Source organism: Rhineura floridana, chromosome 8, assembly GCF_030035675.1.
Source record: "Rhineura floridana isolate rRhiFlo1 chromosome 8, rRhiFlo1.hap2, whole genome shotgun sequence".
In the NCBI taxonomy this organism is placed as follows: domain Eukaryota; kingdom Metazoa; phylum Chordata; class Lepidosauria; order Squamata; family Rhineuridae; genus Rhineura; species Rhineura floridana.
Genome location: NC_084487.1, coordinates 68,628,187 through 68,641,165, shown reverse-complemented (window position 1 = coordinate 68,641,165; position 12,979 = coordinate 68,628,187). Strand labels below are relative to the sequence as shown.

At 47.1% G+C, this 12,979-nt stretch overlaps 1 protein-coding gene across 4 annotated transcripts in view; it reads right to left on the bottom strand.

Moving 5' to 3' along the window:
• The window catches only part of OSBPL8 (oxysterol binding protein like 8), a 181,921-nt gene that overhangs the window by 23,793 nt on the left and 145,149 nt on the right, over positions 1-12,979 (bottom strand). For all 4 annotated transcript variants that reach the window (XM_061639701.1, XM_061639704.1, XM_061639703.1 and 1 more), the window contains 2 exons: positions 10,148-10,284; positions 9,626-9,811 (listed from right to left, as the gene is read on the bottom strand). In XM_061639701.1, coding sequence (XP_061495685.1) covers positions 9,626-9,811; positions 10,148-10,284 — 323 coding nt within the window. The remainder of the gene's footprint in view (positions 1-9,625; positions 9,812-10,147; positions 10,285-12,979) is intronic.

The window sequence follows — 12,979 nt, the reverse complement described above, 5'->3', positions numbered from 1 at the left end:
TCACTAGAAGCTAAAGTGATGAAACTGAGAATACCATACTTTGGACACATCATGAGAAGACCTGATTCACTAGAAAAGACAATAATGCTGGGAAAAACAGAAGGGAGTAGAAAAAGAGGAAGGCCAAACAAGAGATGGATTGATTCCATAAAGGAAGCCACAGACCTGAACTTACAAGATCTGAACAGGGTGGTTCATGACAGATGCTCTTGGAGGTCACTGATTCATAGGGTCGCCGTAAGTTGTAATCGACTTGAAGGCACATAACAACAACAACAACATCTACCACAGTATCTAGATTTAGAAGGAATTCACTGTAATGATGCAAAGGGAAAACATTCTTTGGTATATATTCATGAAGGATCATATTATCTATCAGATCTGTAGCCACGTACTGCAAACATCAGCGGGCAATATATATGTAACCTTATGAGTTTAGAAGTCAGCCACACAGAAACTCACAGCAAAACAGTCAGTCATGTAAAGTTTTCTTACTAAAATAAGAATGGAAGTAGTAAGAAACCTCCTAAGTAAGATAAAATGGACCATTGGTCTCACCTGAAGGGTGATTTTCATAGGAGGACTGCCATCAAGCGGGTAACATAGCTCCACCTATCGTCCAAAGGCAAGAATGTTTTGAAGTCAAGACTAGGGGCATCAGTCCCCTCCCACTCTCCAGTTCATTCGCAGTGAGTCCAAAGAGAGATATCTAAAAATGCAGGAAAAAAGGCCAACGGGCCTACCAGCAAGAACATAACACAATAGCAATATTCATAATAATATGACTCTAACATAGCGATATAACAGTAATAGCAGTCTTGACTTCACTAGTAAATCTAAATATAATAGCGTAACAGGAATATATAAAAACCCCAGAAAAATATCTTGGTATCCTCCAACTGGGAGGGTCGTGATGGCAGTCCTCCTATGAAAATCACCCTTCAGGTGAGACCAATGGTCCATTTTCCACAGGAGGACTGCCATCAAGCGGGATGTACCAAAGCAGCCCATAACAAGGAGGGACCACCCACATCCTAATCATCATTAAGAACCTGTTGCAAAACTCGCCTGCCAAAAGAGGCATCGGCAGAGGCATAACGATCTATTTTGTAATGCCTTATAAACGAATGTGGGGTAGACCAAACAGCAGCTCTGCAAATATCAGCAACAGGAGCGTTGGTAGCAAAAGCAGCCGTAGTGGCCGCTGATCTAGTGGAATGAGCCGTTATTTTAGATGGAACAGGAAGCTTAAGGGACCCATAAGCTAAAGTAATACATGCGCGCAACCAGCGGGATAAGGTGGAATTAGCTATTTTATGCCCCATAGAACGTGGATGAAAGGATACAAACAAAGACTAAGTTCGTCATATATCCTGGGTCCGAACATCCAACGAATGCCAAGCCTTCTCTAGAGGATGGGTAGGATTCGGGCAAAAGGAAGGAAGAACAATGTCCTGGTTGCAATGGAAAACTGAATTGACCTTGGGACGGAAGGAAGGATCAGTCTTCAGCACAACAGAGTCCTTGTGAAAAACACAGAGATGGCGGGCAGAAGACAATGCGCCCGGTTCCGAAACTCGTCTTGCAGAGGTGATCGCGATCAGGAACAGGACCTTGAATGACAACAGACGTAAAGGCACAGTCCTAAGGGGTTCGAACGGAGGGCGTTGTAAAGCCTGCAGAACCTTTGACAAACTCCATGAGGGAAAGCGGTGGAATACAGCCGGTGAGCGTAGAGCGGTTCCCCTCAGAAAACGTTTGATGAACAGATGCGAGGCAATAGTAGCACCAGCGGAGGACACTGAGAGAATGGACGACAGAGTGGACGCATGTTGACGTAAGGTGTTGGGTCTAAGCCCCATCATAAGGCCCCTATGAAGGAATTGCAGCACCTGTTGTATTGTGGCCTGGGAAGGATTGAGGTGCTGGGACTGACACCACCTGGAGAATGCCACCCAAATATGTTATAATAAATAATAATAATAAAATTTTATTTAATTAGTTGCCCATCTGTCCGCCAAGACGGACACTCTGGGCGACATACACAATATAAATACAATATAAAAACATATACATACAACAAATTACAATATTAACAGCAATTCATCTAACCATCCTTCAATAATACAATATAAAAACCTAACCCACCCCAGAAGTCCCATAGGCCTGCCTGAACAGCCAGGTCTTTAAAGCTTGGCGAAAAGCCATCAGGGAGGAGGCGTGACGAAGGTCAAAAGGAAGCAAGTTCCAGAGGGTGGGGGCCACGATCGAAAAGGCCCTCTCTCTGGTCCGCACCAGTCTAGCTGTTTTCACCGGTGGGACCGAGAGAAGGCCTTGTGAGGCTGATCTTGTTTGGCGGCATGTTCGGTGATACTGGAGGCGTTCCTTCAGATAGACTGGGCCGGAACCGTATAGGGTTTTAAAGGTTAGTACCAACACCTTGAATTGGGCCCGGTACACAACTGGCAGCCAGTGTAGCTCCATCAACACTGGGGTAACATGATCCCGGCGATGGCTCTGCTTTATTAAGCGTGCCGCCGCATTCTGTACCAGTTGTAATTTCCGGACCGTCTTCAGCGGTAACCCCACGTAGAGCGCATTACAATAGTCTAATCGAGAGGAGACCAGGGCATGTATCACTCGTGGGAGCAGATGTAAAGGAAGGAAGGGATGCAGCCTTTGTACCAGATGGAGTTGGTACCAAGCTGCTCGGCTCACTGCAGAAACCTGAGCCTCCATAGACAGCTGGGAGTCCAAAATGACCCCAAGGCTGCGGACCTGGTCTTTCAGGGGTAATTTCACCCCATTAAGTACCAGGTCCAAATTTCCCAGCCTTCTCTTATCCCCCACTAGTAACACCTCGGTCTTGTCGGGGTTTAGTTTCAGCCTGTTCTCTCCCATCCATCCACTTACAGACTCCAGGCAATTGGACAAGGTATCCACAGCCAACTCTGGTGAGGATTTAAATGAGAGATAGAGCTGCGTGTCATCCGCATATTGGTGACACTGCAGCCCAAAACTCCTGATGATGGCTCCCAGTGGTTTCATATAAATGTTGAATAGCATGGGGGAGAGGATAGAACCCTGTGGCACACCACAGTTGAGGGGCCAAGGGTCTGAAACCTCATCCCCCAACGCTACTCGTTGGTATCTGCTGGAGAGATAGGAACGGAACCACCGTAAAACAGTGCCTCCTATTCCCAACCCCTCCAGCCGACTTAACAGGATACCGTGGTCAACGGTATCGAAAGCCGCTGAGAGATCCAGGAGGACAAGGAAAGTGTGTTCTCCCCTATCCAACGCCCTCCTGATATCATCCACTAGAGCGACCAAGGCTGTTTCAGTTCCGTGTCCAGTCCTGAAGCCCGACTGGAAAGGATCTAGATAATCTGCTTCCTCCAAGTGTGTCTGTAACTGTGTAGCCACCACACGCTCAATCACCTTGCCCAAGAATGATAAATTGGAAACTGGGCGAAAGTTGTTTAAATCTTGGGGATCCAAGGAGGACTTTTTCAGAATAGGTCTTATTATTGCCTCCTTGAAGGCTAATGGCATTGCACCCTCCTCCAAGGACGCATTTACCATTGCCTTAATCCCTTTACCCAGTTCCGCTTTACAGCTCATAACGAGCCATGACGGGCAAGGGTCCAACAAGGAAGTGGTTGGTTTCACAGTAGAAAGCACCTTGTCCACGTCATCAGAGAGAAGAGGCTGAAACCGATCCCAGCAGACCGGACTGCAACTGACCACCTCTGGACCACTACTTGTAACCACGACGTACGGAATCTTGTCCTTCAGGTGCTCGATTTTATCAGCAAAGTGTTTTACAAATGTGTCACAGGAGGCTTTTGAGTGTTCCATAGGTTCCTGTGCAACTGGACCGACCAGGCTTCGGACCACTTGGAACAACCTCCTGGGACAGCACTCTGCCGACGCAATAGAGGCAGCAAAAAATTGCCTCTTTGCTGCCTCTGTTGCCCGCTGGTAGGCCGCAATTGCCTACAATTCATTTAAATTGCCTATATTGTATATATGTTGATATATACGAGTGGTAGATGGTCGCCTCGAGGCCAATATAATGTCAATAACAGCGTCAGACAGGCCAGCCGACCTCAAATGTCCCCGTTCAAAAGCCACGCTGTTAGGTTGAGCCAATTGGGGTCCTGATGCCATATTGGGCCCTGGGATAAGAGGTCTGGCCTGACTGGGAGAGTCCAAGGGTCCGTCACTGACATGGCAAGGAAATCCGAGAACCACGGTCGACGGGGCCAAAATGGTGCTATCAGAACCAGCTTGGACCTCTCGCATCGTGCCTTCCTCAAGGTTCTGGCTAACAGTGGTACTGGAGGGAAGGCGTACAATAGGCCATCCGGCCACGGTAGCGACAGAGCATCCGCCGCTTCCGCTGTTGTGTCCAGGTATCGTGCGAAGTACCTGGGTAGCTGGCAATTGCGACTGGAGGCAAACAGATCGACTGAGAAGACACCGAACCGACGCTGGAGAAGATGGAAAATGGTCGGATGAAGTTTCCATTCTCCCGGAAAAACCTGTTGTCTGCTGAGCCAGTCCGCTGTCACATTCCAAATTCCTCTGAGATGTTCTGCTTTCAAGGATTGTAGATGTTGTTCTACCCAGTCGAATATGAGGTAAGCTAGGTTCTGCAGAGAACGGGACCTGTTTCCCCCTTGTCTGTTTAAATGAGATTTGACACACGTGTTGTCCGTTCGAATGAGAACATGGTCCAAGGGGAACAGAGACTGAAAATGGAGCAGAGCTAAGTGGACAGCCTTTAGTTCCAGCCAATAGATGCTCTGAGTCTGCTCTGCTTCGGTCCAAACCCCCTGAACAAACTGGGAGTTGCAGTGGGCTCCCCAGCCGAGGAGACTGGCATCTGTGGTGATAACAGTCCTGCGGGGTTCTCTGAACGGAGTGCCCTGGGTGAGATGTTGGACCCTCGTCCGCCAGCGGAATGAAAGACGCAGTGCGGGGTTCAAGGGGATTGTTCGATGATTGGACCTGGCAATGTCCTGCTGAAACGGTAACAAAGCCCACTGAAGTTGGCGAGTATGAGCTCGAGCCCATAGCACAATATGGATGGTGGACACCAACATTCCGAGAGCCCTTGCTAGAAGCATGACGTCTGCGGTTGCGTGGTGCATCAGAGACCGTGTGATGTCTATGATAGTGGTTATGCGGCCTGGAGACAGGAACACCGTCGCCTGCAGGGTGTCTAACATCGCCCCTAGATGTTGTAGGCGTTGGGTTGGTTGGAGATGGCTTTTGTCGAAATTGACTAGCCAGCCGTAGGTCTGCAAGACATGGGGCGTGAGCTTTAGATGGCGATGAGCCAGCTCCCTGGAACTCGCCCGTATTAAAAGATCGTCCAAGTAGGGGTAGATATGCACCCCCTGAAGCCGGAGGTAAGCCACTAGGATGAGTAGCACCTTGGTAAATACTCTCGGGGCAGATGAGAGACCGAACGGCATTGCTCGATATTGAAAATGCTGGGGGCCGAAGGCAAACCGAAGGAATTTTCTGTGGGCTATGCAAATAGGCACATGGAGATACACTTCCTTTAGGTCAATAGAAGCCCGGAAGTCTCCTTCGTGAAGGCTTTCTGTAATGGAGTGGAGGGATTCCATTTTGAATCTGCAATACTTTACGCAACGGTTGATGAACTTGAGGTCCAACACCACCCTCCATGACAGATCTCGTTCAGGCACAGTAAATAGGAGGGAGTACACCCCTTCCGACCTCTCTGTTGTAGGGACTGGCTCTACTGCCGCTGTGTCCAAGAGGTGATGTATGGCTGTCTGCATGATGCAGTGCCTGGATGGTGCCTTGGGACAAGGAGAGGGATGAAATCTGTCTGGAGGGGTTGCCCAAAACTCTAGTGTATAGCTGTAACAAAAAAGATCTCTGATCCAGGCGACCTGAGTCAGACGCAGCCAATGGTCCCCAAACAGAAGCAGTCTGCCCCCGACCGGTATCGCATCAGTACTGTCTGTGCTGGCGAGACCCTCCCCGATATGAGGACGTTGAGGTACCTCTGCATCCCTAGTACTGACCTCTGCCTGGGAAACGTCTGTTCCAGGCTCCCCTGGAGGAACGGAAATCATTGGTTCAGAAATCGCAGCCTCGTGCCCCGGGCCACGCTCCTCGAAAGGGCTGGGTCGTGTGGTATGAGGTGAAACGTCTGAAGGGCCTGCGATCAACGTTCCTGACAGTGGCCAAGACAGGCTTCCAAGCATCCTTGGGGTCAACAAGTACTGCCTTTAGGGCTTCCTTGCCAAAGAGTAATGAGCCCGAATAAGGTGCCCTTGATAAGTTAACCCTGGCTGTAGAGTCCGCTTGCCAGTGACAAAGCCAGAGGGTCCGCCAAGCGACTACCTGAGCTGCCATAGCTCTTGCCCCCAGCTGATTTGCGTCCAAGGTGGCATCAGCCACAAACGCCGCCGTCTTGCGTAATTTCACCAGTGACCTCCTCAGAGAGACAGGATCGGGATTAGGATCATTTAAGAGGTCATCCAACCACATCATCGCTGCCCTGGAAAAGATGGAGGCTGATGCCGAGGCTCGCATGGAGAAAGCGGTGGCCTCATGGTTTTTGCGTAAGGCAAAGTCCAGCCTCCGCTCAGTGGCGTCCTTTAAACGTGAGTCCCCTTCCCTTGGCAAAAGGGGTCTAGAGACTAGACTGGAAATTGGCTCGTCTATGCCGGGGACGGCCAGTCTACTTGTAAAATCAGGAGCCAAAGAGTAAAGCTTGTCCGCAAGGGCGTTAAAATGGCGTGTTTGTAATGGGTGAGACCATTTGTCCTTGGCCAGTTTGGCAATAGGATCTGGCACAGGAACGTAGTGCTCTGCTGGTGTGGGGGATTTCAGGACCCTGGCCCCTTTAATAGCGGGAGTGGTAGCTGCAGGTTGTGTAGATTGGAGACCAAGGGTGTTCAATACTCTGCAAGCAAGGGGCTGATAATCGGAGGCATCAAACAGGCAATAAGATGTATCCTCCTCTTGTTCCGACTGATCACTCCACTCGTCTCCTTCGGCTTGCATAGCAAATGATGGATCCTCCCCACAAGAAACGTCATCAACAAACCTGCCCCTGGCAATGTCAAAAGGGTTTGGAGAGCATGATGGATCTGCCTCATTGCGTGCATAGTGGCTCATATCATTGGGTTGTCTGCAAACACTCCACTGAGGCATGGCAGTGACCTGTGACTGCGTTTGAGAGAAGAACGACAGCATGTCTTGTAGTTGCGATATGAACTCCTGAGACAGCTGCAGCCCCGGTGTGGGAGATGGTTGCACTTGTAGAGGCTAAGATATGGGCAGTTCAGCAGGCTGAGAAGATGAATGAGCCCTACGTGGTAATATGGGAGGAGGATAGCTGGCTGCTGGCTGGTCAGGAAACCCTGCAAAATCCTCCTCGGAGGATGCGGCCGGAGAATTAAAGAGATTTGTTAATGGTTCTTGGCCCGCCTCCTCAGAAACCGGGACAGAGACGTAGCGTGCCCACTGGTTGTGCTGTGGCTGGATATATGCTTGGTTTTGGCAACTGCTTTGGTGTGCTTGTGCTTGGTTGCCTTAGATTGTTTAGGCTTGGTTGCCTGAGCTGTCACTGGCTGTTCCGCCATCATATATTTTTGAGGGGGTTCAGTACACGGCCACGGATGAGGCAGAATGTACAGACCCAACAGGCTCAGTACACGGCCACGGATGGGGCAGAATGCACCGGCTCAGATGGCTAAGTATACGCCCGCGGATGGGGGAGAATATACAGTTCCAAACAGCCTTAGTACACGGCCACGGATGGGGCAGAATGTATAATTTCGAACAGGCTTGGTACACGGCCACGGATGGGGCAGAATGTACAGTTCCAAACAGCTTCAGTAGTCAGCCTCAGTCAGCAGTTTGAGCTGAGAGACCTGTGTTCTACTCTGCAGCACACACACAGAAACTGACAAAAAAGGTCTTGAAAAGAATCCTCTATTATTGTACTCTGCAGCACACACACAGACAGAAAGGGCGGGAAAAGGGGGAAAGAATAAAATGGCGCCCGCTAAAAGAGAGGGAAAATAAGCCAATCAGAAAAGCATAGGGACAAGGAAGAAGCAATGGCGGTCACCGAAGAACACCAGTGAGCTGAAACAGGGCCGACCGAAAACACTGCAGCAGAGCGGCGTCAAAATAAGCTCCACAGCCGTAGGGCTGAAGGATGCAATTGCAGCTTTAAGGGCCAGCCGTGAAAATCACTGCCGAGGAGGCAGAACGGCCTGCGAAATCCCTACAGTCGTTGAGACAGTCGCAGCTAGCGGGGGGGGGGGCAATCGGCAAAGAAAGCTGCAAAACAGGAAGGAGCCACAGCCGCAGGCTCGTGAGGTCAGTTGCGGCGAGATTTAAAATGCCGCGGAATGAGCCAGGGAGGGAGGGAGACGGACCAGCCCAACTAAATAAAGGGCCACTGGAAAGGCAAAAAGAGCTGCAGCCGCAGGCTCCTGGGGAGGAAAGACCAAGGGAGCCGCCTCGAAAGTAGACGGCAATCTATAAAATACACGAGACAGCGGAGGCGCAGAGCAGGAAGCTGCAGCCGCAAGCTCCTGGATTAAGGCTGCGTCCGCCGCCTGAGGAAGGGAGAGCCACAGCCGCGGTCTCCCAGTAGGTCGCCGTTCAGGCAGGGACTGAGGAAACAAGGGCGAAGAGCAACCCCCCAAAGAAATTCCCCAGGACAATAAAAAACAAAGACAGAAAAAGAACAATCAGTCCCACACACACTACATTAATTAACAGATACACAAAACTTATCTACGCTATCTTATACTCCAACTTGCACGGACGAAAAGCAAGAATGAACTGGAGAGTGGGAGGGGCCTGATGCCCCTAGTCTTAACTTCAAAACATTCTTGCCTTTGGACGATAGGTGGAGCTATGTTACCCGCTTGATGGCAGTCCTCCTGTGGAAAATTTAACAGTGTATCACTGTTTGTGTGTATACATATGTAAATAAAGGCCTGGTTTGCATGTAGTGCTAAAGTTTAAAATAAACTATGTTTTAAACAGAATGAGCAGCATGCTAGTGCATGCTGCTCAGCAGTGCCTCATTCGCTCCTGACTTTGCCATGCTGAGAGGAAACAAGCCAGAGTACTGGTTTAGCATTTTGTGCGAACCAGCACTTGTGGTTTGTTTTCCCCAAACCAATCATGAGCAGTAAACCAAGTACCAACCTCACAAATGTAAGAGCAACACATAGTATCCAAACTTGTCATTTTGGAACTCCTTCACCCATAATGCAAAGTGTGTTGAACTTGTCAAGAATATTCTAAGCTAGGCTCCACTGAAACCAATTAACAATAACAATAGTTAGCAATTTATTCAGAAGCTTGAATGACATTTAAAATTACAATAAAACAGAAATCTTTTAACAAATGCTACTTTCCTAAAATGCATGTTATTTGTCTTGAAACTATTAAGATATAGTCCACAACTCAATGCAGAATTAGGTGTTCTCAAATCTGCCTTGGATTATAGCCACTGTGTAGTATGTGACAAGTTGTTTCAAAATGGTTTGGTAGTATACCAAACGTAAGTAAAAATAAACAAACAAATCCAACCACTATAACTCACTCTGCATATCTGTAATTCCATTCTCCTGTGAGTGGATCTGGCTCAAACAGTTTGCACATCCACTCTTCATCCCGGAGTTTCCTTTCTTTGGTAGCCTTTCTCTGTGCTTCTTCGAGAATACATTTCTCCTGAGTTGCTTCTGCTTGGTCTTTGTTGTTTATAGCTCGGGTCACATGTTGCCAAAGTCTAGCATAGAAGAGGAAAACAGCTGTAAGAATCAGACACTGGTCAAAAGATGCTTGTTCACTGCAAGTTTATTTCTGCTGCATCACCAGAACAAAGCAATCTGATCCAGTTTTTTTTTTAAAAAACAAAACCTTACAATTTCCCCATAAGCATTATTTCCTTCTATTTCCTGTATTAGGAATGCTTTCTCCAATTTACTGGAGGAGATAGCTGAAGTTCCTGTATTCTTTTTCTAGGCTATGCTTTCTATTCTCCAACCTCTCTGCTTCCAGCTATTAGCTATATGAGTCTTGCTATGTATTAATCTATAAGAAAACAGGTTTAGTGTAAACTTACTTTTCTGACTCAAAGTCACCTTGCTCCTCAAACTTCACTGTGTATCTTCTTAATCTCCGCTGTCTGATATCAGGTGTTGGATTCCAGAATGTCTCCGAAACATCTGTCTTTTTATCCCTAATAATAACTTCACTGTCCTGTAATGTTTAACATATTAAATTACTTTGACTACTAAAAAGTAAACAATCTTACAAAGTCGCTAAGAACAAACACTCCTTCAGGAAGTCATTTTTTGCAACCAAGAGGTTTGTTCTGCCATTTTGGCACACAGGGCTAGGGACAGCTGAAAGTCAAATCTGAAAATAGATGTCTTATTTCAGCACCAAGAACTTGATTTAAAGGGAACCTGGATTCACTTTTAGTCAGGTTTTGACCTTTGGTGAAGTACAGTACTTTTGCAAAACTTTTTGCAATCAATGGAAATTGGTCTTTGACAAGGACCTGCTAATTAGTTCTTACCTCTAAAAGTGAAAACTACTAATGATAGTCACCTACTTGTGGATCTCAGTGCACCATCTGAAACTCACTGATGTGTTGCAGCGGACAATTTAACCAGTTTTAGGTTTGTAAGAATTTCAGTTTGAATAATAAATCTACCTAAATGTTAACCATTACTGCAGAGTGTGGGATTAACACTCCTATTAAAGCATCCATTCTTTGTGAAAAAAAGCTATATTTCTTCTTAAGAAGTTTCTTTTGGGAACCAAGGAAAAGTACATTTAACATCACTAAATGGAGGCAACCATATGGATTTGGAGTAGGATGATCACCTTCTGAAGGAAGTGTTCTGCTGTAGTAATTCTGGGCTGGGTCACTGCCACAAGCTGTTTTTTTGCAAATGAACCTCCGTTAGCCAAGAATGATTTGATTTGATGAAAGATTAGTTAATGTTAATAATTCAAAGTGAGTGGAACAAACACTGAATACAAACTGTTCTTTGCCTTTGCCCTCCTTAGTTCATGGCTTATCTTATTTATTTTATTTTATTTATTTATTGTATTTATATACCGCCCCAAAGCTGAAGCTCTCTGGGCAGTTTACAACCATTAAAAACCTTGAAAACAAATATACAAATTTAAAAACACATTTTTTAAAAGCAATTTAAAAACACATGCTAAATGCTTTGAATGGTAAGGAACACAGCTGTACATTTGTTGCAGTATTTAGTGATTATGAAGAAACAGAAAAGAGAGTTACACATAATACTTCTGTTTCCTGTACACATTCTGTTTCCTGACTCCTAACTAAGCAGAGCACAGCAGAGGGAACTGTCTCAGCTAGTCCACAGGAGGGGAGATACAAGCGAGCCAGTTTTCAGACAGCGAGCAAATAGGGAGAGCAAACACGAGTTTGACAAAGGAGTTTGACGGGGGGGGGTCAAGGGGGAGGTCCCTAAAACAAACAAACAAATATATTACTACTTCTTATACGGTGCACCACATACCAGTGGGACTCTCAAGTTTACCCTGAAGCAGGACAGGACAAAGCACAGGCCACTCCAAAACAAGTAGTTAGAAAGAAACAAAAGATAGAAGAGAGTATGAACGGGAAGGATACTCCAGTGTTTGCGACCTGCAAGGTGTGTGCCATGTTTGTTTTCTTGCCTGAGAACAACATGGTGTACACAAGCAACAAGCGCAAGCTTGTGGCACTGTTGGAAGAAAAATTGAGAGGCCTGGAACGGCAGGTGGCCACACTGAGGACTATAAGAAAAGATGAAGAGTTCTTAAACAGAACGCTGGAACAACAGCAGCAAAGAGACGTGGAAGTGGAGGAGCAACAGCATGTGGTAGCAGAAGAGGAGACTGCTTTGGAGAGGAACAACGAAGTGGAGGAAACTCCGTGGGAAAGAGTGACAGTTAGGAGCAGAAGAGCTAGAAGACACCCTTCACCAGTGGAGCTATGGAACCGCTTTCAACCATTCGAGGATGAGACTGGAGGGCAGCCTGTGGTGGAAGAATTACAGGAGACCCCATGCAACAGCAAGCAAGAGGCTGAAGCTCAATCAAGCAGGGGCAATGAAAACATGCCCCACAACAAGAAGAGAAGACTACTAGTAGTGGGAGACTCCCTACTGCGTGGGATTGAAACCCAAGTATGCCGAGAAAATCCGTGGACTCGCCAGGTATGCTGTCTACCAGGCAGACGGATTAGAGATGTGACGGAAGGGTTGCCATCACTCATCAAGCCCACTGACAGGTATCCCTTTCTCCTCATCCATTTGGGAACAAGTGATACTGCCAAACAGAGCTATGAAGAAATCACATCAGGTTTTGAAGCTCTGGGAAGAAAATTCAAGGACTCTGGGACCCAGATAGTTTTTTCATCCATCCTTTCAGTACTTAGAAAATAAGTAGAAAGGGAAAGAAAAATACTCCGTGTGAATAAATGGCTACAAAGGTGGTGCCGACGTGAGAGATTTGGATTCTGGGACCAGGGGCTATGCTTCCTGGAAGATGGACTGCTGGCAAGTGATTGGTTGCATCTCACAAGGACTGGGAAGAATGTGTTTGGCCACAGCATGGAGAAGTTCATCAGGAGGGCTTTAAACTGAATCCTAAGGGGGAGGGAGACGTAAACTTGGTGGTAACGACTGATGAAGGCTTGTGCACAGTAACGGGAACAGAGAGATCGGTTCTAATAGGGCCCAGTAACAGTCCTCAGAAAATATAGTAAGGAAGCCAAGCCATATATCACACGGTCTTTGATGTCTGTATACTAATGCGCAGAGCATGCGAAACAAGCAGGACGAACTTGAACTCTTAATTCAGGAGGGTAATTACGACTTGATAGGTATAACTGGAACTTGGTAGGATGACTCCCATGACTGGA